At 42.1% G+C, this 25519-nt stretch overlaps 1 protein-coding gene across 2 annotated transcripts in view; it reads left to right on the top strand.

The window, feature by feature from the left end:
• acap3b (ArfGAP with coiled-coil, ankyrin repeat and PH domains 3b) overlaps positions 1-25519 on the top strand; it is a 108172-nt gene that overhangs the window by 55735 nt on the left and 26918 nt on the right. For both annotated transcript variants that reach the window (XM_060910170.1, XM_060910169.1), the window contains exons 5-10: positions 13296-13354; positions 13453-13636; positions 15212-15256; positions 15505-15600; positions 16001-16075; positions 17512-17523. In XM_060910170.1, the coding sequence (XP_060766153.1) occupies positions 13296-13354; positions 13453-13636; positions 15212-15256; positions 15505-15600; positions 16001-16075; positions 17512-17523 (471 nt within the window). The remainder of the gene's footprint in view (positions 1-13295; positions 13355-13452; positions 13637-15211; positions 15257-15504; positions 15601-16000; positions 16076-17511; positions 17524-25519) is intronic.

Here is a 25519-nt window from a genome sequence, read left to right as displayed (position 1 = left end):
TCTTGCCTCTGTCTCTGGGTCAGAGCAGTTAACCTGCCACTCTGTAAATCACAGGCCTGGCAGTTTGCAGTAGAGCTAATCTGATGGCCAGCTCACACCAGGAGGACTAAAGGCCTCTGCATGCTCTTGCGACAAGGCTTTCGCAGATAGCTTTTCGCAGACAGTTGTAATTTATTGTTGAGCGGGGAGTAATAGGCGTGCGCGATGTTATTCACCGGCACAACGCAAGGGGGCGCGAAGTCGCTAGGAGTAGTTGGTGGGTGTGGTTAGTGGAGTGTTTATCCTCCGGTTACTTAATGACTAGAACTGGAGTCGTATAGATGTACGTACTTCCTCAATCAACCGCTCTTCATGCTGCTCCATCTTCGCTCGTGTTTTTAAAAATGCCGGTCGTGAAAACAAAACAAACCGTGAAAGTAAGGAAGCGGAAGTGCGTGTACAGCGGGTAGAGTGGACCAATCAGAGCCCTCTTGTCTGCGGCGCTGTCTGCGAGGCTTCTGCGGTGGTCACAATTTTTGGGAGGTGCGCGCAGAGCATCTGCGAAGGTGGGGGGGCTACGCAGACACTGTCTGCGACACCGTCTGCGAGGACTGGGTTGTCAGCATAAATTGGCCTTAAGGCCCTGTCCACACGGCAACGGATTCAGGTGACTCCGATACAATTGCTTATCGTTTAGGCCTGGCGTCCACACGGCGCCGGCGTTTTGGGTGCCCAAAACGCAATCTTTTTGAGAACGGGTTCCAGAGTGGAAAGATCTGGCAACGTTGCCGTTGTGAAGTCGTCCGGATGAGTAGAATGGATTTGTTTACGATGATGTCACAACCACATGACTGTGAGTGCTTCACGCCAGGTAGAAGTGTAACGAATATCACCAGGAAAAAGCCTTACAGAGCACTAGTGAGAGTGAAACACGAGCTTGGATATTATTATTATTATTATTATTATTATTATTATTATGTTCAGTGTTAGTTCACAGTAGTAATGCAAGAAGCAGAATAGTGACAGTAATAGTGAAGCAAAAACATGCAATTGTACAAACACTGCAGCTCTACAGCAAAATATTCATTTATGAAATGGTCTGATTCTTCACACCAGTAGTGCCAATGATCTTCTCACTGCGATGCGATGCGAGTTGTCAACAAATCCTATAACTTGGTTCATGAAACGCGCTTACAAAATATTTTCACTGTGAATATTTATTGTGTGACCTGGCGACTTGTCCAGGGTGTACCCCGCCTTTCGCCCGTAGTCAGCTAGGATAGGCTCCAGCTTGCCTGCGACCCTGTAGAAGGATAAAGCGGCTAGAGATAATGAGATGAGATGAGATGGTGCAATCCTGCCAGCAAAAATAGGGAAAAACAGGAGCGATCTCACCTCTTCAGATGTTGATTTAAGTCCGACAATACATTCCTCAAAAAGGGCGTAGAGGAGCAAATTAATCCAATTTATTCCGGACCATTAAAGACGCCGCCTTCCGCGTAGAATCATACGTCATCCTCGCCGCCATATTGGATAGGTCAAAGCGGAGAATAAAGATTCATGTGCTGCCTTTAACTGTACCAACAGGTTTACCGTCCAAACGAGATCACATGGAATTACCTTTCACAGGTGAGAAACAAATTAATCCATCAACGTGTAGTATTCAATTTATTCCGGACCATTAAAGACGCCGCCTTCCGCGTAGAATCATACGTCATCCTCGCCGCCATATTGGATAGGTCAAAGCGGAGAATAAAGATTAGCTGCGTTTAATTGTACCAACAGGTTTGCCGTCCAAACGAGATCACATGGGATTACCTTTCACAGGTGAGACTGGAAAAATACTTTTCATTGTATTTGGTCATTATAATGTAATTTTACGAACAGATTTTCCTGACTTTGTGGCTAATATGAAGTCTCGCGCATAATAGTTTATGCGCATGCGTCCTTACTACTTCTATTGTTCTGGTGTCTCCGAAGGGACCGTCTTACAGCGCCCCTAGAGGTGTGGCATGTGTATTGCATCGTTTTCAGCAAGCGTTGCGTTGCCATATGGACCTGATATTTTACTGATCGTTGCCCATTTGGACGCGATATATTTTTAAATAACATCTCGTTGCCGTTGTCGTGTGGATGTAGCCTAAGGTGGGGTTTACATTAGACCGTATCAGCGGATCATCAGATTAACGTTTTTAAAACGATTAGCGTGCACACAGCAACGCCAATACACGATTCGCGTGCACACAGCAACGCCAATACACGGATACGCTCGGCTCCGCAGGCATCCTGCGCCCCAAATCACTCCGCCCTGAACAGCGAGTGCACTCTGGAGGGTGCGCACTCCGGCCCTGCGCAGCTCACAGAGCGCGCGAGTGAAGCACACGAGCAGTAATTCGGGACTGAGCCGCTGTGTGTGTGATCTCAGTGCATATCGGGCATGCGCGTCACTTACCACTTGCAAGTGGAAGGATGGCAAGCCTAAAGACAATCATAACTACACAATGGGCAGTATTTGCATCAGTATTTGCAGTATTTTCATACTTTTATACTCTTTAATGAAAGGTGATACAAGGCGGAAGTCCGCGCCGTTTTTCAGCAGTCGCGTCACATGACCAACGCCAGCGAATCAGGAAGGTGGATGTCACAGTGACGTTGTCCAATGACGATGCCAGCTAGAGCTCAGCACAGCGTATCCGCGTATTCTCGATGTTTACACAGCACCGGACCAGACACGATCTGGATTGAATACGTGGACCCTGGCGGATTCCCGTTTCCAGGCGTTTTAATGTAAACGGACAGTGCATCCACGAAGAAAACGAGACAGATACGGTCTAATGTAAACTTGGCCTGAAAGTGTGTGTGGCCAATGTGAGGTTTGGTGTTCAATTCAAGGATATACAGTAGATCACAGCTTGTATGAGAAAACATTGCCTAATGCTATTTCTTCATGTCCTTTATCCTCACCACTAGAATGGTGTACAGAGTTATAAGACACAAAATACCAGGAATGTGTCCTTCCTGTACAGGATTAGAGAAGCAGACCTTTTTGGCAAAATTCATACAACCAGGAATGTCGAAAATTAAAGCTTCTTCACTCAGTTGGCTAAAAACTATTGCTGTTGTCTGGCACATAGTCAGGCTGTGATCCTGTGAGGAGAGAAGATTGTTGGCAGAGAAAGAGTGGTGGAGATGTGTGTTTCTCACCCTGACTGGAAAGGTGATGCCACTACGGTGCTTGGTGCAGCTTACTGCATGACAAATGAATCTAAGCTGAAAGAGCGAGAGACCCAAATGATGCTGGTCTGGGACCTACTATAGAACCGAGTGAAGTCAGAGATTGAGGAAAGCTGACTGATGATTTCAGCACCAAAACAACACTACTGTCAATTCATTGATATTGATTCATCTCCATCCTGACCAGGGTTGCAAACCTATCCCAGGAACACTGGGCATGAGGTTGGAATGCACCCTGGATGAGATTTCACGGGTAATTTAGCATTGCCTGTGAAACTAGAGAACCCATGTGGACATTTGGAGAACATGTGAAACTCCATACAGATGGTAACCAGAGCTCATGGGCATCAGAACCAGGAACCATGGAGCTGTGAAGAAGGTTATTCCTATGTTCCCATTGTGGGTTGGGAGCAAGGGTAAGGATTAGGTTAAGGGATGGTGTGTGTGTGTGTGGGGGTGGGGGGGGGGGGGGGGGGTATAGGGGTTGGGTTTAGGGTTAAGGTTAGAGTTAGAACATAGGACCATGAAAACAAAGATACGCTCCCAGTGAAGCGACAATGCTAATGCTTCACCACCATGCTGTAGAGCTGATTTACATGAATGCCTTCAAGGAGAACTGAAGTCATTTTTAAATGTGCTTTATTTCTTAACGTATTCAGTTACGTTTTCAGTTTTAGTAACCTTATATCGTGACTTGTATTGGCAACTAATTGCAATTAAATATTATACTTATCGGCCTATTCGGTTTGTAGCCATGTTGAATTTAGTTTGTTTGGTCCACAGCAGGCGTCGCTTATCCGCGCGATCTTCGCGAGACTTCGAAACGTGAAACGTCAGCCAGGTGTCAGTGCCGCCATTTTTTGAAAACTGTTTTCCAAACGAAATATTGCACAAAAACGAGTTTAAATGACGATTACTGCCTACTGTTTTCAAACTTTCTTGATTGCTATCAAAACAAACAAAACTTCCAGCTTGATTACATCAGCATTCGAAAGAGGGCGCACGCGTCTTTTGACAACGTTGGCAGATGTTGGTCGCTTTGATTTCCGCTGTACGTTTTACTTCCGTCCTATGATGTCTCGCACAGGTCTCAGCGAATCTTATTTACGGCCATTGCTTCGACATACAGACTGATATATTACGTAGCATATTTCAAACACTCATAACTTGCTGTAGCAGTGACCAAAATAGCGATCAAAAATGCCTTCCTATATTTAATAATATGAGAAATAGAATTTTGATGATAAAAAATTTGCCTTCAGTTCTCCTTTAAGATAAAATACCTCAACAGAAACTGTATTATTTGGTCTTGTGCTACATTCACGTCATATAGCATTAACCATAATTACCACCGATCAAGTTTTGAACTTTCTAACAGCCCTGATTTCACTGACCATTAGCAACAACATGATGTGCACTCAGAATACAGTATCCAGTCTTAAACGGAGTGAAACTATTTGCTTTACGTTTCAGTTTAAAAGGAATTTCAAACAATAAATAAATAAGTAAAACCCACTTCAGTTCTGTTGAAGATGAGGAAGAGATATGCTAATGCGTAACATGAACAGAACTATTTGCTAATGCTAGTTAACAAAATAACTACCCACCATTTCCCCCCCCAGTAAACGAAATGAAATCATACTGAAGGCAGAATAACACGTTCTCCATTTCTCCAAAATTCTTCCACATGATGTAAGCAGAAGCTACAGTAAGAGGGAGCGAATAGTAAGGCTAATGCTAGGTTTAATGCTCTGTCTGTAGACTGTATATAGACTTTCTCAATGCCAAAGCTAACAATTCCACTGTTATTATTTAGACTCGGAGGAACAGCTCAAATTATTTTAATGACTGTACAGATCCGTGATTGGTGCTGAGGGTTCTCTGAGGCGGAAAAAAAGCAACATTTTTTAAAGTTAAAAAAAAAAAAGCTGTTCATTACAATGCTAATGCTAAGAAAAATTGTTTTGAGCAGATACAAGCAAAATTCAAAACACTAAAACGTATCCCTATTTCCAATTACCCATTTAACTAATTTATTTCATGGAAAGTTTTTGGTTAAATGAAGGTTTGGTAATGTAATGGGTATGTACAGTGGAGAAAGAGTATCCGTCTCGATATCGGTCTCTTCCCCGCTCTAGCTTTTGTTTCCCATAATCATTCATTCTCTTCAGGAGTATTGCGCAACCCCTCGCTTCGCATTTCTCACGCTGACTCAAACATTCCTTCATTTATGCCATCAAGTGTGTAGGCGCTTCCATCCCCAGATGAGAGATGTAAGATGAGGCCGGATCATGGCTGGGATCAGTGCTCGATCTTCGTTTATTTACTGTCTGCGGCGGCAGAGGGACCTGGTTGCATAACAGTGGTGCTTACTCAACCGCATAGTTGTCATCTTCGCACCAACAGGAAGACTCCCACAATCCAAGCTGGTGGTGTTTTATGACAGCTTGCTGTGCAGTTGGAATCGGCGCAAATCAATATTGAATTTCACAAGAAATCGTGCGCCATGGCGGTCTCGCAAAATAACAAAACCTCTTCGAATTCTGCATTTCAAAGAAGCCCATAATTATGTCACAGGCCTCTTTGACTGTCTTCAGTCTAAGGTGTAGGGTTTCTCACAGTAAAGATGTCGGCATGGGTTTTAGCCGAGGTGTAACCTTGACCTTCATGACTTTTCTGGCTTTGGAATTCACATCTTGCTGCCACGGGGAGTCCTGAGGTTTTGTTTTTGTAGCCATTTCTATGTTTTCTTCACAAGCTCGAAGTGATGAAGCTGTGACTTCGAGCTTGTATGGGACATGTTGTAAACCCCGGCAATGCGAGGTCATTTTTCAGCTTTATGAAGCGATTCCCAAGACCAGATAAAATAAAACATTGAATAAAACAGTGAAGCAGGAGCAATCTGTTTGCTATTTAAGTCTTTGTCATTGCTCTAGGTCCTTTAGACAGCATGCATCATTTGGAGTCCAGTTCAAGACTTTTATGAGGCTTTGTTTTCTTTCTGATGTGCAACTTAACATGCAAGTTAAACAAAATTTTTGCATGCCTGTCAGAAATGTATCTCTGAATAAATCCCTTAGGGGGGAAAAAAAATTGGCTTTAGATTTGGATTGAGGTTGCACATATGGGTAGCACTTGCAACATCTTGGTGCAATTAACGATCTTTCAGTTCCAGGTCTCCTCGATTCTGTTCCTGCTCATTCTTTTATGTCTGGTTATCTCTTCCTCGGTCTCTTCTTTTTTTTATGGAGGTTATCTGAGGTTCGGAAAAGGAACCTCAGTGTGCTACTTCTTTCGATGGGTGAGCAACTGGATGCTGCTGCATATTAACGCTTGGCACTACATCAAGGAACCATGCCTTGGTGCTTTCTCGAAAAGCTTTAGGATTCAAGCCACAATGAAGCTCACACTTTCTTCTTCGCTTTTGCTTTCATGCTCTTTCTTCTCTCACTCATCACTGTCTTAATTGCAGCTTCACCACAGAATACTAGATGTGGCTCATTGGCTCTACTCTGCAGCAGGTTTGTCTATTTTTCCAATAATGAGAGACATAAGGATAAGACATATGGATTGAGAGAGAGCATGCAGAGTACATCCTGAGATGCAGATGAGGGTGTGAAAATGAAAGACCGTAAATGTTGGTGAACATGGATTAAAGAGCCTGAAATGGCACCGGAAATCCAGTCCACTTTGGTGTCTGACGTAATCGCACAGCAGTAAGGAGCTGTTAACGACTCACATCCACGTACACCGGCTAATTAAATGAAACAGAAAGCAACCAGCTTCAAATCGCCTGTGCATAATGGATGGCTGCTGTTTAGTGCCTGTTTCTGGGTTTAGTAGAAGGGGAAAATGCTGATTCTAGTCTAGGATCATTAGCAAATGGAATGAAAGAGGTTAGGACGCAGTGTAATAATGCTTATGATCAGCATTTCAGCTTTATTTGTAATTGAGACGTGTATCACATTTTCCAGCTTGTCATTTTTCTTAAGTGAAAAAAGAATGATTTGATCTTTGTATCTTTTTATGATCTCAACTTCCCAACAGATTCATATACAGTAGTGCTTGAAAGTTTGCGAACCCTTTTTAGAATTTTCTATATTTCTGCATAAATATGGCCTAAAACATCAGATTTTCGCACAAGTCCTAAAAGTAGATAAAGAGAACCCAGTTAAACAAATGAGACAAAAATATTATACTTGGTCATTTATTTATTGAGGAAAATGATCCAATATTACATACCTGTGAGTGGCAAAAGTATGTGAACCTCTAGGATTAGCAGTTAATTTGAAGGTGAAATTCGAGTCAGGTGTTTTCAATCAATGGGATGACAATCAGGTGTGAGTGGGCACCCTGTTTTATTTAAAGAACAGGGATCTATCAAAGTCTGATCTTCACAACACATGTTTGTGGAAGTGTATCATGGCACGAACAAAGGAGATTTCTGAGGACCTCAGAAAAAGTGTTGTTGATGCTCATCAGGCTGGAAAAGGTTATAAAACCATCTCTAAAGAGTTTGGACTCCACCAATCCACAGTCAGACAGATTGTGTACAAATGGAGGAAATTCAAGACCATTGTTACCCTCCCCAGGAGTGGTCGACCAACAAAGATCACTCCAAGAGCAAGGCGTGTAATAGTTGGCGAGGTCACAAAGGATCCCAGGGTAACTTCGAAGCAACTGAAGGCCTCTCTCATATTGGCTAATGTTAACATTGACGAGTCCACCATCAGGAGAACACTGAACAACAATGGTGTGCATGGCGGGGTTGCAAGGAGAAAGCCACTGCTCTCCAAAAAGATCATTGCTGCTCGTCTGCAGTTTGCTAAAGATCACATGGACAAGCCAGAAGGCTACTGGAAAAATGTTTTGTGGACGGATGAGACCAAAATAGAACTTTTTGGTTTAAATGAGAAGCGTTATGTTTGGAGAAAGGAAAACATTGCATTCCAGCATAAGAACCTTATCCTATCTGTGAAACGTGGTGGTGGTAGTATCATGGTTTGGGCCCGTTTTGCTGCATCTGGACCAGGACAGCTTGCCATCATTGATGGATCAATGAATTCTGAATTATACCAGCGAATTGTAAAGGAAAATGTCAGGACATCTGTCCATGAACTGAGGCTACATCCACACGACAACGGCAACGAGATTTTTTTTTTTTTTTTAAATATCGCATCCACATGGGCAACGGATCAGTAAAATATCAGGTACATATGGCAACGCAACGCTTGCTGAAAACGATGCAATACACATGCCACACCTCTACGTGCGCTGTAAGACGGTCCCATCGGAGACACCAGAACAATAGAAGTAGTATACACATGCGCATAAACCCCTTCTTCTGTAGCATCAGCCACATAAAGTTTTGATTATTAATCAGTAGCGTAAAACGAAAGGCGCGGAAAGAGGAATGAATGGGGGTAGATGGAAGCCGGTACGCCAACATTCTGATATCCTCCAGAATTCTTTAATGGTCCGGAATAAATTGAATGCTACACATTGATGGATTACTTTGTTCTTCTACGCCCTTTTTGAGGAATGTATTGTTGGACTTAAACCAACATCTGAAGAGGTGAGATCGCTCCTTTTTTTTTTTCCTATTTTTGCTGGCGGGATTGTTTTTGTTTTTGGAAAGCACATGGGCGGTGCGCAGTTTTGGTTACACTGCTTCCGCAGTGTTTGGACTAAAGACTCTGCCCTAAGGGCTATTCTCTCTCTCTCTCTCTCTCTCTCTCTCTCACTTTGCACCATTACACAATAAATATTCACAGTGAAAATATTTTGTAAGTGCGTTTCATGAACCAAGTTATAGGATTTGTTGACAACTCGCATCGAGTTCGTTACACTTCTACCCGGCGTGAAGCACTGACAGTCATGTGGTTGTGACGTCATCGTAAACAAATCCGTTCTACTCATCCGGACAACTTCGCAATGGCGCCGTTGCCAGATTTTTCCACTCTGGAACCCGTTCTCAAAAGATTTCGTTTTGGGGCACCCAAAACGCCAGTGCCGTGTGGACGCCAGGCCGAAACGATAAACAATTTTATCAGATTCACCTGAATCCGTTGCCGTGTGGACAGGGCCTGAATCTCAAGAGAAGGTGGGTCATGCAGCAAGACAACGACCCTAAGCACACAAGTCGTTCTACCAAAGAATGTTTTGGAATGGCCAGGTCAAAGTCCTGACCTTAATCCAATGGAAATGTTCTGGAAGGACCTGAAGCAAGCAGTTCATGTGAGGAAACCCACCAACATCCCAGAGTTGAAGCTGTTTTGTACGGAGGAACGGGCTAAAATTCCTCCAAGCCGGTGTGCAGGACTGATCAACAGTTACCGGAAGCGTTTAATTGCAGTTATTGCTGCACAAGGGGGTCACACCAGATACTGAAAGCAAAGGTTCACATACTTTTGCCACTCACATGTGTAATATTGGATCATTTTCCTCAATAAATAAATGACCAAGTATAATATTTATGTCTCATTTGTTTAACTGGGTTCTCTTTATCTACTTTTAAGACTTGTGTGAAAATCTGACGTTGTTTTAGGTCATATTAATGCAGAAATATAGAAAATTCTAAAGGGTTCACAAACTTTCAAGTACCACTGTATGCAAAGATGAGCTAGTGTTTTTGCATCCTGTTTTCCTCGTATCTGCCTCACTTTTTTATGAGCAAGCTTTGCATGTGACATGGTGTCATGAATTCTCCCTCTCAGGATGCGATGCAGTTCTGTGTACTGTGGGCACTTGTTCTTCGTCCTGCATGTGCCTTTTGTTTGTTTTGCCGTGTGCCTTTTGTTCTGGGTCTAGTCCTGTCTCTTGTTACCCTATTGTGTCCACCTGTTCTGTGTTTAGCCCAAGTCTCTTGATCCCTTGTTTTGTTATATTGTATTTGCAAAGTCAGACTGTGCATTTCTAGCATTACGTCCAAACCTTATTTTTTCTAGTTCTTGTTCTGCGTGAATTATTTCCTACTTTTGACTCAGGAATCTGTCTATTCATTTATAGATCATTCTAGTTTGTTCATGTCTGCCTGTGTTCTGACCCCTACTTGCATCTATGACCTCTAATTCATGGATTAAACACATTGAGTTTTCACACTTATCTTCACTCACTCGTGTTACACACAAAGACATATATATATTTCCTTGAAGCTTCTTCATTTTTGGTCCGGTGTCCCTTTCTCTATTTGCCCTCAACGAGACGTTATTTGAAACAAAAGCCCCAGACATTGTGCTTTCCATCACCGTGTTCCCTTACACTTCATGCATCCACTTCAATGCTTCGAGAAGGACACTGGTGAGGCTGAAAAAAGGAAATGAGGAAGATGGGGATTTGAATAAGAGTAAGGAGATGTGTCAAGGTTAGGGCTTTGTTGGTTTTGCAATTGCAACTTTGCCATCTAGTGGTTATATCTGATCATATGCTGAGTAGCCTGAGGCTGGACAGCCACTGAGCTGTACAATTTCACACACTAATTGTTAAACCCTGGGTCAGGTGTATCAGGAGCATAAGAACACTGGGATTTAACACGAGTGTTCCAGAGTTCTGGTTTTGCTCCAGAGTTAGTCATTTAACACACACGCTTGGTTTATTTCTAATAAGTGACAAAGAACTGTTACCTTAAAGGTACTGACTGCAAAGTCATCTGAATTTTTTTTTTTTTTTTTTTTAAATTGTGCATGGCATTTTCCTGTGTCTTGCAAGAACAATAGCAATGTGATGATCAAGATGTGATCATTTTGATATCCTGAGGGTCGCTTTTCTCCGTTTTGGGACTGTTTTCCTACCTCTTGAGGTAAACAGTATGGCCTGACGGACACCGCCAAATGCAAGGAGCTTTAACTAATTAGCATAACTATGGAACTGCATCGCACCAAGATGGCGACACGTGGAAAACATCGTGACACTGCATCGACCTCCGAGAGTTTTGGGTCACAGAGACGTAATTTATGGTCGACATCCGTGAATAGATCCGTGAAACAAAAGACAAATATATCTCTTCTGTTACTGTTTTGTGTTCTCATTTCTTTCTCTGTAAGATCAGAACATTAGGTGTATAACTCCATACTCCTGACCGTGGAGTCGTGGACCGTTTTTATTTACAAATTGTAAATAAAAACGGAATGCAATGATGTGGAAGCTTCAAAATTCCATATTTTATTCAGAATAGAACATAGATGACATATCAAATGTTTAAACTGAGAAAATGTATCATTTAAAGAGAAATTAGGTGATTTTTTTTTTTTTTTAATTTCATGACAACACCACATCTCAAAGTTGGGACAAGGCCATGTTTACCACTGTGAGACATCCCCTCTTCTCTTTACAACAGTCTGTAAACGTCTGGGGACTGAGGAGACAAGTTGCTCAAGTTTAGGGATAGGAATGTTAACCCATTCTTGTCTAATGTAGGATTCTAGTTGCTCAACTGTCTTAGGTCTTTTTTGTCGTATCTTCCGTTTTATGATGCGCCAAATGTTTTCTATGGGTGAAAGATCTGGACTGCAGGCTGGCCAGTTCAGTACTCGGACCCTTCTTCTACGCAGCCATGATGCTGTAATTGATGCAGTATGTGGTTTGGCATTGTCACGTTGGAAAATGCAAGGTCTTCCCTGAAAGAGATGTCGTCTGATGGGAGCATATGTTGCTCTAGAACCTGGATATACCTTTCAGCATTGATGGTGTCTTTCCAGATGTGTAAGCTGCCCATGCCACACGCACTAATGCAACCCCATACCATCAGAGATGCAGGCTTCTGAACTGAGCGCTGATAACTTGGGTCGTCCTTCTCCTCTTTAGTCCGAATGACACGGCGTCCCTGATTTCCATAAAGAACTTCACATTTTGATTCGTCTGACCACAGAACAGTTTTCCACTTTGCCACAGTCCATTTTAAATGAGCCTTGGCCCAGAGAAGACGTCTGCGCTTCTGGATCATGTTTAGATACGGCTTCTTCTTTGAACTATAGAGTTTTAGCTGGCAACGGCGGATGGCACGATGAATTGTGTTCACAGATAATGTTCTCTGGAAATATTCCTGAGCCCATTTTGTGATTTCCAATACAGAAGCATGCCTGTATGTGATGCGGTGCCGTCTAAGGGCCCGAAGATCACGGGCACCCAGTATGGTTTTCCGGCCTTGACCCTTACGCACAGAGATTCTTCCAGATTCTCTGAATCTTTTGATGATATTATGCACTGTAGATGATGATATGTTCAAACTCTTTGCAATTTTACACTGTCGAACTCCTTTCTGATATTGCTCCACTATTTGTCAGCGCAGAATTAGGGGGATTGGTGATCCTCTTCCCATCTTTACTTCTGAGAGCCGCTGCCACTCCAAGACGCTCTTTTTATACCCAGTCATGTTAATGACCTATTGCCAGTTGACCTAATGAGTTGTAATTTGGTCCTCCAGCTGTTCCTTTTTTGTACCTTTAACTTTTCCAGCCTCTTATTGCCCCTGTCCCGACTTTTTTGAGATGTGTTGCTGTCATGAAATTTCAAATGAGCCAATATTTGGCATGAAATTTCAAAATGTCTCACTTTCGACATTTGATATGTTGTCTATGTTCTATTGTGAATACAATATCAGTTTTTGAGATTTGTAAATTATTGCATTGTTTTTATTTACAATTTGTACTTTGTCCCAACTTTTTTGGAATCGGGGTTGTAGTTATCAGTCCAGAAAAATGACATGTCCTCTAACCTTACTCTGTCTTGCAGTTGCGCTCACTACGCAGGTTTTCCTTTTCTTTTCCGCTGGAGGGAGAGCGGAGTCCACCATGTTTGCTCATGCCGACTTGTTTTGGTTAAAAGTAGGTCAAACACGCCCCATGGTGGTCACGTGATGATGTTGCTCGCTCTGCTTCAGCAGTCTCCGGAATCGTAAAATGCGGGACGTGTTTTATCTCAGCAAAACATTTACACATAAGATACACGGTGTGTGCAGCAGCGAAGTATCCCGAAACTCCAACAGCAATAGAAATAGAACATTGTGCCCGGAATTCGACTTTGCACTCGGAACCTTTAATCAAATGTCTGAAATATTTTGAGATCTTTTCCTTTGTCTCCTGTAGATCCTCTTTGACCAGGCCCAGAGGTCCATTAAGCAGCAACTGCACAATTTTGTCAAGGAGTAAGTAGGGTTTATTTATTTGTTTTAAAGAATCCCATACTTTATGTCCATAAACACTCCTCCTATTTCTCTCATCATTCTTGCTTTCCACCCTGCAGGGATGTGCGCAAATTTAAAGAGACAAAGAAACAATTTGACAAGGTGCGAGAGGACATGGAGATAGCGCAGGTGAAAAATGCTCAGGCTCCCCGCAACAAGCCACATGAGGTAGAAGAAGCCAGTAGCGCACTTATGGTGACCCGGAAGTGTTTCCGACAACTCGCCCTTGACTATGTACTACAGGTGACTCACCATCGAGGGGGGAAAAAAAAAAAGCAAAAAAGTGGATCCAGTATTAAAAAAACTATAGTCTGGCTTTAAATACCAACCTTTAAAAATAAGGTATTTGTTTGTGTACAGGTCTGATATTGTAAAATGGCCTTTTCACTGAAGCCTAGCTTATTATACTCTAAGAAACTGGACTTGGGAGATGGTTGAGGATTTATGTGCAAATGGATTTATTAACAAAGCCAAAACTCAATGTTACAGCGATAGTGATGTATCCAATCAAAGAGCAAATTGAAAGAGTATTCAGTAGGGAAGGCAAAGGTCAAAACAACAGAATGGCAATCACACTAGACATGGTTCAGGCCATGACTAGGATTGGCAAGACTTCGCAATTAGGCAATGTGTTGGCTTTGTATACTCTATTTCGCAGAAAGTAACTTGGTAGTATGGTCTGACACATGTGCTAATAGTGATCAGACATGAGTAAACATAATATTCCTTCGCTCTTCAAAAGTACTGTCCTCTAGCCAGGAAACCTTTGGTCTGTTTAGCACATTGTACTCATATTTTCACTTGACGCAGTTATTGTTTTCAGTGTGTCACTGGATACGAGTTATCAGTGACTGATTTGGGTTTATTGTTACTTTGTTTAGAAAATGCATCCAGATTTTAGCAGCAAGTGCAGGTCTAATCAGTGACTATATTGCAGCAAGATTAGAGCTTATCTTCGAGCATATCTTGGTGGATTGACCTTAAAGGAATTCTCCCATGTTTTTCAACATCTCTATCGATGGCATCGAGAGTGTATTATGCGGGATTATAGCAGATAAAGATTTTGATGCATTTCCTTGTACTGATAAAAGAACAGAAAGCATATTATCTATTGCACTGGAAGTCTAAGGGCAGTTGTTGTGGCAATAACTAAACACTTTATGTTCTTATATATATAATTTATACGATGAATGTTGGAATTTTGGTACTTTTTGTTTATTCGATTATTTCTATCTTGGCCTATGTTGCATTTTACTATGCTATATTCACTAGGCTACCAAAGGTGCAATTTTGGTCACGTTGATTCTGCTGTGGCGGCACGGTGGTGTAGTGGTTAGCGCTGTCGCCTCACAGCAAGAAGGTCCTGGGTTCGAGCCCCGGGGCCGGCGAGGGCCTTTCTGTGTGGAGTTTGCATGTTCTCCCCGTGTCCGCGTGGGTTTCCTCCGGGTGCTCCGGTTTCCCCCACAGTCCAAAGACATGCAGGTTAGGTTAACTGGTGACTCTAAATTGACCGTAGGTGTGAATGTGAGTGTGAATGGTTGTCTGTGTCTATGTGTCAGCCCTGTGATGACCTGGCGACTTGTCCAGGGTGTACCCCGCCTTTCGCCCGTAGTCAGCTGGGATAGGCTCCAGCTTGCCTGCGACCCTGTAGAAGGATAAAGCGGCTAGAGATAATGAGATGAGATGAGATGATTCTGCTGTATTACTAAGCTCCACTGAGTGGCGCAGTAGTATTTGCAAATTATATTCTGGTACAGTTGCTCAGCTTAGACTTTACATGGCACTAAGATGTCTTAACTAAGCTTGTTTTCTCCATAGATCAATGTTTTACAGGCCAAAAAGAAGTTTGAAATCCTAGATTCGGTGAGTGATCTCCTCCTTCTTTCGATGCTTTATTCACTTCGCTCAGTCTCCACTGCTGGCTAACGTATAAATACATAATAAATACAGCAATGTGTGTATACATTGCAGTTAAGGACACAAGTGCTGTGTCTGTACTTCAGTTTCAGCGCCAGTGATGGTAATAGAGCCCTCTGTCTTTTTCTGATCCTTCCTTCCTTCCTTCCTTCCTTCCTTCCTCCCTTCCTTCCTTCCTCCATTGCCTTTTATAGATGCTGTCCTTCATGCATGCACAGTACACACTGTTCCAGCAGGGATACAACCTTCTGGACGAGCTTGACCCGTATATGAAAAAGCTTGCTGCTGAGGTGAGGTGCTGCTTCATCATATGGTCCAAATGCATTACACACCAACACAAGCCTTAAAAGAGCACAGGAGTTAAAAGAAAGAGTAATCTGTTCCCTGGCAGCTTGTGTGACCGATTTATACAGTCCTTGGATCTGCTAATCCAATACTACCAAGGGCTGTACTTTCAAATCCAAGTCAAATAAGTCCAGGTCAAATTACAAGTCCAAATCAAGGATGTGAGTACTTCAGACAATAATACAGTAATATTTCCTATTACTAGCAGCTATAAAACTGAGAACTGATGCTCAAAAAGCTAATTAAAAAAAATCCCCTGTACAAATATAAATGTATGTATGGATTCTGATGGTACGTATGATGTATGAGATGTTTACTCATCTGCTGTGTGTGTCCTGGCTACAGCTGGATCAGCTGGTGATCGACTCGGCCATGGAGAAGAGAGTGATGGAGCACCAGCATGCTGTCATTCAGCAGCGGGTGAGCGACACTTGGCTTGGAGAAATACGTGTTCGTATGATGCATAAATCTGATGTGATTGGGCTCAGTGATCGTGTGATTGGGTATCTGAATGGGATGTGAGTGTTTTTTTTTCTTGCTCTTAGTATCAGTTCATAATTTGGGAATTTTTGAGGAAGACCCAATCCAGGCAACATGAGATACTGTATTTCACGGACACTTTAAAAAAAATAATAAATTCATGATCAAATACGTAGAATGAGAAACTGCCTGCAGATTTAAAAATATAGAGTCACACTGCTCCTTTAACATTTTATCCTCAGTGATCATACCGATGTCTGTTGGTGGGTAAAATTAATCATTTTGACATAAATGTGGCCGCAGTATGTTTTTAAAAGTCTTTTATGGAGAATTTTATCAACATAAGTATAAAGACAGTTCCCTGACCAGCCAGGGGACTTTGGGCCTCATGACACACATGCCCACACTATTTGCCACCCAGGCACTGACCATCTGTTAGCACATTGCTAGCCAACAGAGCATTGGTATACTGAGCCTACAAAATTAGATCCTGAAGTTGTATTCATAAATTTCCCTTCACTATATTTTAGTCCCAAATTAATTCAAATGAACTTTCACTTGATATTTTTTATTTTTTTTAAATCAATATCCACAGACTGTCCTGATAAACCCCATGTCCCTGAATCTCCTTGTATTTGGAAAAGATCACTGATTCCTATGAAATGGTTCATTGATGCAAAGATGGTGATGGCTGTGCGTTTAAAGGAGCCGTCTGTACTTTTAGAGTCCTCTGCCATCAGTGAGGCAAAATGCAATTGAAAAAATTGTCAATTCTTCCCCAAATAACTTCACATCCCTTTGTTGGAAGCACATATGCCAGGGAGAAGTACAGCTTGAAGTGCAGCTCATTTCTGGGCCAGAAAAATATAAACAGAAGCCTGAAATGAAGAAATTAGTCAGATTTATTACATGGCAGTGATGTGAATCACAAGTTTTTCAAATGTATATTTAAAGTTGTATAGAATTATAGGTGTAGAACACCTTTTAAAATTTTACTAACTGTAACTTTAAAGGAACGATTCAACATTTTCCAGCTTTTGAGCTTTCAAAATGATGTCCGATGGCTCTTGAGAGCCGCGAAATAATTTAATATTTTAAAGAATCCTATTGGAAAAGGGGTAAGTGTGTAAGGACAGAGGTGCAATGAGATAAAGAACAGTATAGTATGTTCACTGATTTAAGATCTTCTCTATATGGCTTATATTGGGTCATATTATATATAATTTAATTGATTGACAGCGGTGCTATTCGTGCACTATTTGCACAATGGCCTAATGATATTTTCTGCTTACATACGTTTAAAATTGTGATTGTTGAATTTCTGTACAGTAATTGGCTTTCTCTCTCCTCTCTCGACATGATTTTCTCCTCCACAGACTCTGATGCAGGTGAGTGACTTTGCTCCTTTTTTTTTTTTTTTAACTTCACTATAGACCCTTTTCACTCACGTGACCTTCGTAAACGCGACCGCCATTTTGGACATGAAGGAATAACGGTTTATGGCACAGACCCTTTCGGTTCTCGCTCATCTAGCTGCTACAATGACTGCTTAGACTGCAACAATAATACCTAACACACATTTAAGTATCCGTCGTAAAGACGTGAAACTCGTCGAGTGACGAGTGTGTTCACTGATAAGCTAACACAATCTAAAAGTAGACATAGCATCACACTGCCCTGGCGCTGTGTACAGTTTACCTTCTATAGTTTGTGCACTCACTATTTGCCATTACTTTCTCCAACCCAGTGTTCGAACTATGCCGATATTTTCGGGGGGTCCCTTTTTTTCCCTTGGGGGGGGGTGCTTGCGCTTGTCTCAGAGCACGGATCTCCAAACACATGAGAAGCCTATCTTGCGCACATATCATGCGGACTCCACACCTCCACACACGCATCGCGTCTGAAGTCATAACTCATCAGGGGAAATCGTGTCCGCATTGGCATGTTCAAAAAACAACCTCGCGTCAACAATGATACCACACGCAAGAAAAAAAAAAACAGTCAGGCTACTCAACACATCTGATCCACAGCAGCACCAAAGCATCACTGGAAATCATGTCAACAACCAATCTTCCATTTCAACACGCGTCAACAAACAAATGGCACCACAAACATGAACGAATCGGTCAGGCTACCGATTCCAAACCCACAGCAGACGAATAATTAAATGCATCTTACCTTAAAGCAGAATCGACCACAAAGGAAGTGTGTTGGCACTGTTGGCACACTTCCTTTCTGCTAGTTTGTGTCCCCAACCTGGCAGCAGCAGTCTTTGTCATATCGGTTTATTTTATCTTTGATGTAAACACAACACTTCGGATATGCAAACGCTTCCCATTACACATGATTGCTATGTCAATAAACATCATTTTGCCAATATTTTAGAGACCATCCATCTTCTCCGTCGGTCAGCATCTGTCGGGATCCGATAAAATGATAAATCTTGCCTTGTGTGTTGATGGTTACTACATCCAGGTGCACAACAATATAACGGCATGATGGTCTTGCTGAAAGTAAAAACTTTCTTTGATGGCTATATTCCTTTCGATGCTTCGCCGTCGTTCCTCGTTGTTGGCTGTGGTAGACTACTGGTAGTTCATGTCCAAAATGGCGGCCGCGTTTGTCGTGACGTCACGTGAAAAGGGTCTATACCTGATTTCTCCTCGCATATTTAAAATCTTTGTACGGTGTTGTGTATGAATCTACAGATCACGCTGATTGTGTTGTACTTGTATCCAAACCTGCAATATGTGACTGAAAGGCTGATTTATTCTAAATATGGATGATTCATTCTCAGTTTATAAAATATTAATTGATGCATGTTGCATGCTAAATGTGGTCCAGCGTGAGTGTATGGCTTTGGCTTTGAGTGTGGAAAATGGGATGATACACAGAGACAGCCCAACAACACACGGGCCATGAATGTATTCATCCTGAATGTTTCAAAGTGAATAAGCACAGGAGGTGGTGTGTGTGCTTTAGAATAACTTTTTTTTTTTTTTTTTATGATGCTGTCTGCCTTTGAGATTGAGCCTTAGTGACTGAGCAGTAACAGTCAACCCGACCTTTGTCTGCGTACACACACGCATTAAGCAAACACGTGCACATTTGCATGAGGGATTCGACTGGCGCTGTGTGAAAAGAGATGCTTTTGTAGTCTCCATTACATCCTGGCAAAAAGGAACTGGAATAGAATGGTGTACATGAATAAATCCTATATAAAGTATAAGCGTTATCCTTCTGAAAACATGAGTTTTATATTTTTGTATTTACTGTATTAAAGCATGGTTAATCACTCGTCTTGGAGTAACACAAGCAGGGATGTTTTTAAGCTAATCAGACTGTGACACAATGATGAATTTTCCCAATATTGCAGTGTAATTTTAGCCTCATGAAGGCTCATCTTAGAAATGTATCAAGATATCTGAGAGAAATGTTGCGATTTCTGATCATTTTGTCTTGGTTTCAGGACTGCTGTGCCTTTTTAGACTGTCTGTCTGTCTGTCTGTACGTACACTGTGTGCTAGGTGCTATTTAGCTATACTGTTAGCTCCAGAAAGTAGCTAGCTTATGCTAGGTGTTATATCCTCTAGTTCCTTTGCAGCAGTAAATAAATAATAAATATTAGTTTTTTTTTCAGAGCACGGTTTTAAAGAGCAGAGTTATACTCACCGGCCACTTTATTAGGAACGTTCATTCACCTGTGTTTTATGCACTTCTCTAATCAGCCGATCCCTTGACAGTAGCACAATGCATAAAATCATCCAGATACAAATCGAGAGCTTCCGTTAATGTTCACTTCAACCACCAGAATGGGAAAATTTGTGATCTCAAAGTGTGACTTTCTTTCACTGTGGCATGGGTGTTGGTTTGAGCCAGATGGACTGGTTTGATTATTTCAGAAACTGCTGATCTCCTGGGGACGGACACACACACACCAGTTTCTAGAGTTTACACAGAATGGTGTGAAAAACAAAAAAACATGGAGTGAGCAATGATAGTTCTGTGGGTGGAAACGTCTTGTTGAAAAGAGAGGTCAGAGGAAAATAGCTAGATTGGTTCGAGCTGGGTGGCACGGTGGTGTAGTGGTTAGCGCTGTCGCCTCACAGCAAGAAGGTCCTGGGTTCGAGCCCCGTGGCCGGCGAGGGCCTTTCTATGTGGAGTTTGCATGTTCTCCCCGTGTCCGCGTGGGTTTCCTCCAGGTGCTCCGGTTTCCCCCACAGTCCAAAGACATGCAGGCTAGGTTAACTGGTGACTCTAAATTGAGCGTAGGTGTGAATGTGAGTGTGAATGGTTGTCTGTGTCTATGTGTCAGCCCTGTGATGACCTGGCGACTTGTCCAGGGTGTACCCCGCCTTTCGCCCGTAGTCAGCTGGGATAGGCTCCAGCTTGCCTGCGACCCTGTAGAAGGATAAAGCGGCTAGAGATGATATGAGATGAGATGGTTCGAGCTGTCAGGAAGGATACAGCAGCTCATATAATCACTCTTTACAACCGTGGTGAGCAGAAAAGCATCTCAGTGTGCAACAGCAGAACAACACATTGGGTTCCAATCCTACAGCTAAGAACAGGAATCTTAGAATCAAGAACAAGTGCCTATTAAAGTGGCTGGTGAGTGTAAATTACAAACTGGCTATTTTAATAACCTTTTATGTGTTAGCTGGGCATATGAACATGAAAGTTTTTAAATACTGCTAATTGACCTTTGTAAAAATAAATAAATAAAATCGGTAAGACTCTTGAAATACCTTTGCTTAGATATTGTGTCATCTCCTACATGACCGAGCTGTTTGTTATCGGAAAATAATCAATGATAGGGTGGTGTAATGTTCATTATTAATGTTCACTATAACAGCATGTCCCACAGCAATGTACCAGTGCTCACAATATTTTATTTATTAAAGAACAACATGGTATTGCTATTTGTCTGCATTACATAATGTAATTATGTAATAAGAATAGAATATTTTGCATTTCTATTTCTTAAAGTTTTCTACATACATTTATTTATTTAATTTTATTTCTTATGGTACTATTCACTGTTTTCACCTCTGAAGCCTGTAGTGTGTTTAGACCTGCTTCCTAAATTAATGCGTCACTAAGACACTTAAACACTTCCTTTCTGCATTGCATTAAGCTGTCTCTGCCATGACCTTCGAAATGTGCTTTTGATGACCGTACGCAGTCTCGTCATGAATTTTCCTCCGCCTGTACAGTATGACTACAGTTGGGTAGTGATTTTCTTCAATTTGTACTGGTACAATTGGTGTTTTCTTCTTTTTTTTTAATCATAAATACCAAGGAATTTTAACAGCAACACGACTGTGTCTGAAATATTTAATGTTTCGAGTCTGCTCTAGTCCCAGGGCAGCACTATTAGAACAGTTCCTTCAGCAAAAATAATATGCATGAGAAAAGGGCAAATCCAGTAACACGTCAAGGTCAAGCAACCAAAAAAATAAAATAAAAAATTGACGGATCTCAATTATTTGTCGCTAATAAATTCTCAAGCAAAATACAAACTGCAAAATGAATATATGGTCCAGTGAAAGGATGCTACATTATATACATAATACAGTTGGGGAAGTGGGTGTGAAGGAAGCGTGGTTCCTTTGTACAGATTGGGCTGTGTTTGAGGAATTAAACTTATTTTGAACTGTTTCACCCAGACACAAGCACCGAGAGACACATTCAAGCACAAACTCATGTCCTCATTCATTTTTTCCATCATTTGATGGGAAACCAAATGAGAAAGTCTGCAGATTTTACAGAGAGATTTGTGATTTTGGCATTCGTATACAGCACAGTGGTGGTGTGACTTGCCCTATGGTCTGTGGTTAGGTAAGGGAGCACCAGGTGCATTCAGGATTGGCGGTAGAATCAGAGTCGAGGCCAGCTTCACTAATTGGAGCAGATGGCACTGGCGCAGAGCTAATCGAGCCAGAGAAATTAAGGTGGCGTGCCAAAAAAACATCACTGTTAAATTAGTGCCACCAACTGTCCCACACATGTGCAATCCAATTCAAGCCTGGCTCTGTATACACATGTGGAGTCACACGGTGGAGTCGCCCCCCGGGTTAGGTCTGCATCGCTGAGAAAAAGACTTACAGGTGAAATGAGCCATCTGTGTCTAGGCAAGGGATGGGGGCTTTAGAGGCGTTTTGGTGTTGACTTTGACAAAATAGTGATAGACTTTGGCATCCAGATTCCTTTTTAACCCTCAGTGCCATCCAGAATGATGGAAGGATGACCACACAAGGGCAGAATGATTAACCTTAGGAAATGAAGTGATCCTAGTGAAAAATACACAATAATATGCTTCAAACAGACGGATGTCAGTCATCAAGGGCATTTTCTCCAGCACGTTCAAAACCAAGAACCGATCCAAACAGAGGTCAGTTCAGTTTAGTGTTAGCTCAATTCCCCTCCCCACAAGGTTCACAGTGAGTGCATCATCGTTTCAGTGCACAACAATTCTATTATAAAGTCCAATATACAGGACACGCTTGGATTATCATTTCTGTTGGTTTAATGAGTCGTAGGTTAGAAATTTTGGCTGATGGGGGCATCGTGGCTCAGGTGGCTAAGGCGCCATACCATAAATCCGGGGACCCGGGTTTGATTCCGACCTGAGGTAATTTCCCGATCCCTCCCCGTCTCTCTCTCCCGCTCATTTTCTGTCTCTACACTGTCCTATCCAATAAAGGTGAAAAAAAGCCCAAAAAAATATCTTAAAAAAAAAAAAGAAATTTTGGCTGATGACAAAATTACTAAAGAAAAGACTTGTTTAAGTTTCGCTAATTATAATGAGCTGAAAAGCTCACCATGGTGAAAAATTTTTTTTTCATTTCAACTGTGTGATGAAACCAAAATAATATCAGGATGTTATCAACAAACTAAATCTTTATTAAATTGACAGCTTGTATGATAAGTTTTAAATATTACTCTTTTTCTACATTGTTTAACACCGTATCAGCTATAGTCAGTGGTTCTAGACCCACCACCGGGTGCCATTACATTATAGGCATTTAGCAGATGCTCTTATCCAGAATGACGTACTGGGGAGCAGTTGGGTGTTAGGTGCCATCCCTGCTGTCCAGAGAATCAAACCGGTGACCATTTAGTCCCAAAGCTGCTTCTCTAACCTTTTGGCTGTGGCTTCTCCCATTAGTTCCTAATTAGTAGCATTATTGATCAGGTACTAAAACCTGTAACCAGCACCTTTAGTACTGGACTAGAAAAAGAAAGAGAGTTCTGAAACGTTTTGTATCCAAGTATTAGACTGATGCTTAGCATGAATCATGTAGCTTCAGTGACTTGCTTTCTTTGCCTGGAGATTGACGCCTCTGCCCCGCCCCCTTTAACCCTTCAAACTTCCACTGGAGAACAGAGCTGTCCATCCTGGAACGGCTGCCATGAGTTCAGGGCTCTTTTATAAAGAAAGTGTGGAGGGATCATAACCTTTATTGACCTGATGACCCCACACAGCTTGATATTCACTTTGTGTGCCCCAACCCCATACCAAATTTAGTAGACTAAGATCTCTTTTAGAAATAATCACCCTTATCAGACATGGATAAATGAGCTTGCGTGTTGACAAAATGTCTTTTTCGATGCCTGGGTGGCTTTTTAGTTTGAAATAAACATCAGGTATCTCTGCTCTTCACCAACACATAGATCACCTGAAATTTGAAGCAACTGAATATCTCAGTTGCAGCTGATGATCGGACATGAAAATGTACCATGAAATTAATAGCTTTAGTTCTGTTCGCACACTTTTTTAACAAAGCCACATCTTCCCGTGGTTAATTCCGTTTCCCGAGATCAGCATTGACGGGCGGTCCATCTGATTTATTCAACCGATTTATCAGATTCCTGTGCAGCCCTTTCATTCCATTCCTCCCTCTTTCTCACTTTATGTCTCCTGTGGCAGAGTTACGATCTCCCCCGGCTGTCTTATTGCTTCTCTCCTGTTCCTGCCCCATGTTACATCTGCTACTCCACACGCAAGGACATAAACACACATCCATGCAGTATAATGCACACATTAGTCTTTTCTATGGGGCTAAGTTCATTGTGACACCCCTGGGACTCCTTTTTTTTTATCATTCTCCTACAGAGTTATGGTATGTTCAGTGGGGTCTAGCAGCTGTGTGTGAACACGTGTGAACAGGTGCTGTGCAAATATGCCAGATTTAAAAAATGCGGAAATAAAAAATAAATTTTTCATATTTCTGTTTCATAGGAAATTGAATATGAATACATTATTTGGATCGAACACGTACAATATTTGCATTGAACAAGACTGAATGTGTTCTAAATAAATACAAACACAGATATGAACAGGGCGGCACGGTGGTGTAGTGGTTGGCGCTGTCGCCTCACAGCAAGAAGATCCGGGTTCGAGCCCCGTGGCCGGCGAGGGCCTTTCTGTGTGGAGTTTGCATGTTCTCCTTGTGTCCGCATGGGTTTCCTCCGGGTGCTCCGGTTTCCCCCACAGTCCAAAGACATGCAGGTTAGGTTAACTGGTGACTCTAAATTGACCGTAGGTGTGAATGTGAGTGAATGGTTGTCTGTGTCTGTGTCAGCCCTGCGATGACCTGCCAACTTGTCCAGGGTGTACCCCGCCTTTCGCCCGTAGTCAGCTGGGATGGGCTCCAGCTTGCCTGCGACCCTGTAGAAGGATAAAGTGGCTAGAGATGATGAGATGAGATATGAACAGGAAATGCACTATCCAGTTGTTTTAAAGCTTCACGTTGAGACTAGTTGTGTTCATGCAAAATCCCCACCTCAACTACATCTCAAAAGCCACACAAAACACTTGAAGCTAGCCCAAAACCATCAGGCACTGGACAAGGGATACATATATTTTCTTCCATTTAACAGTGGTGTTCACACATTTCTAATTTACTTATCGACCTGCCACTCCTTACATCCTAGACCAGTGTTTCTCAACCACTGGGCCGCACAGCGCCATCTAGTGGGCCACGAATTTTTCAAGTTTGAAGCCAAATACTAAATAGTTCAGGATGTCATAGTATCCCAAATCCGGTAGCTGGTTTGCCGAACACCTTCAAGTGGAATAAATACATTTGTGGGTAAATTAAGAACAAGCCTTTTATTTTTGTCACATTCCTCCTCTACATTTAACCCGTGTGTGCGTACGCACAAGGGGAGAGAGAGAGAGAGAGACTGTGTGCAGAATAAATAAATACATCTCATCTCATTATCTCTAGCTGCTTTATCCTGTCCTACAGGGTCGCAGGCAAGCTGGAGCCTATCCCAGCTGACTACGGGCGAAAGGCGGGGTACACCCTGGACAAGTCGCCAGGTCATCACAGGGCTGACACATAGACACAGACAACCATTCACACTCACATTCAC

This window comes from Neoarius graeffei, chromosome 26 (assembly GCF_027579695.1).
Source record: "Neoarius graeffei isolate fNeoGra1 chromosome 26, fNeoGra1.pri, whole genome shotgun sequence".
Taxonomy (NCBI): Eukaryota; Metazoa; Chordata; class Actinopteri; order Siluriformes; family Ariidae; genus Neoarius; species Neoarius graeffei.
The sequence above is the reverse complement of the archived record's forward strand: the minus strand, read 5'-3'. Positions and strand labels throughout refer to the sequence as shown.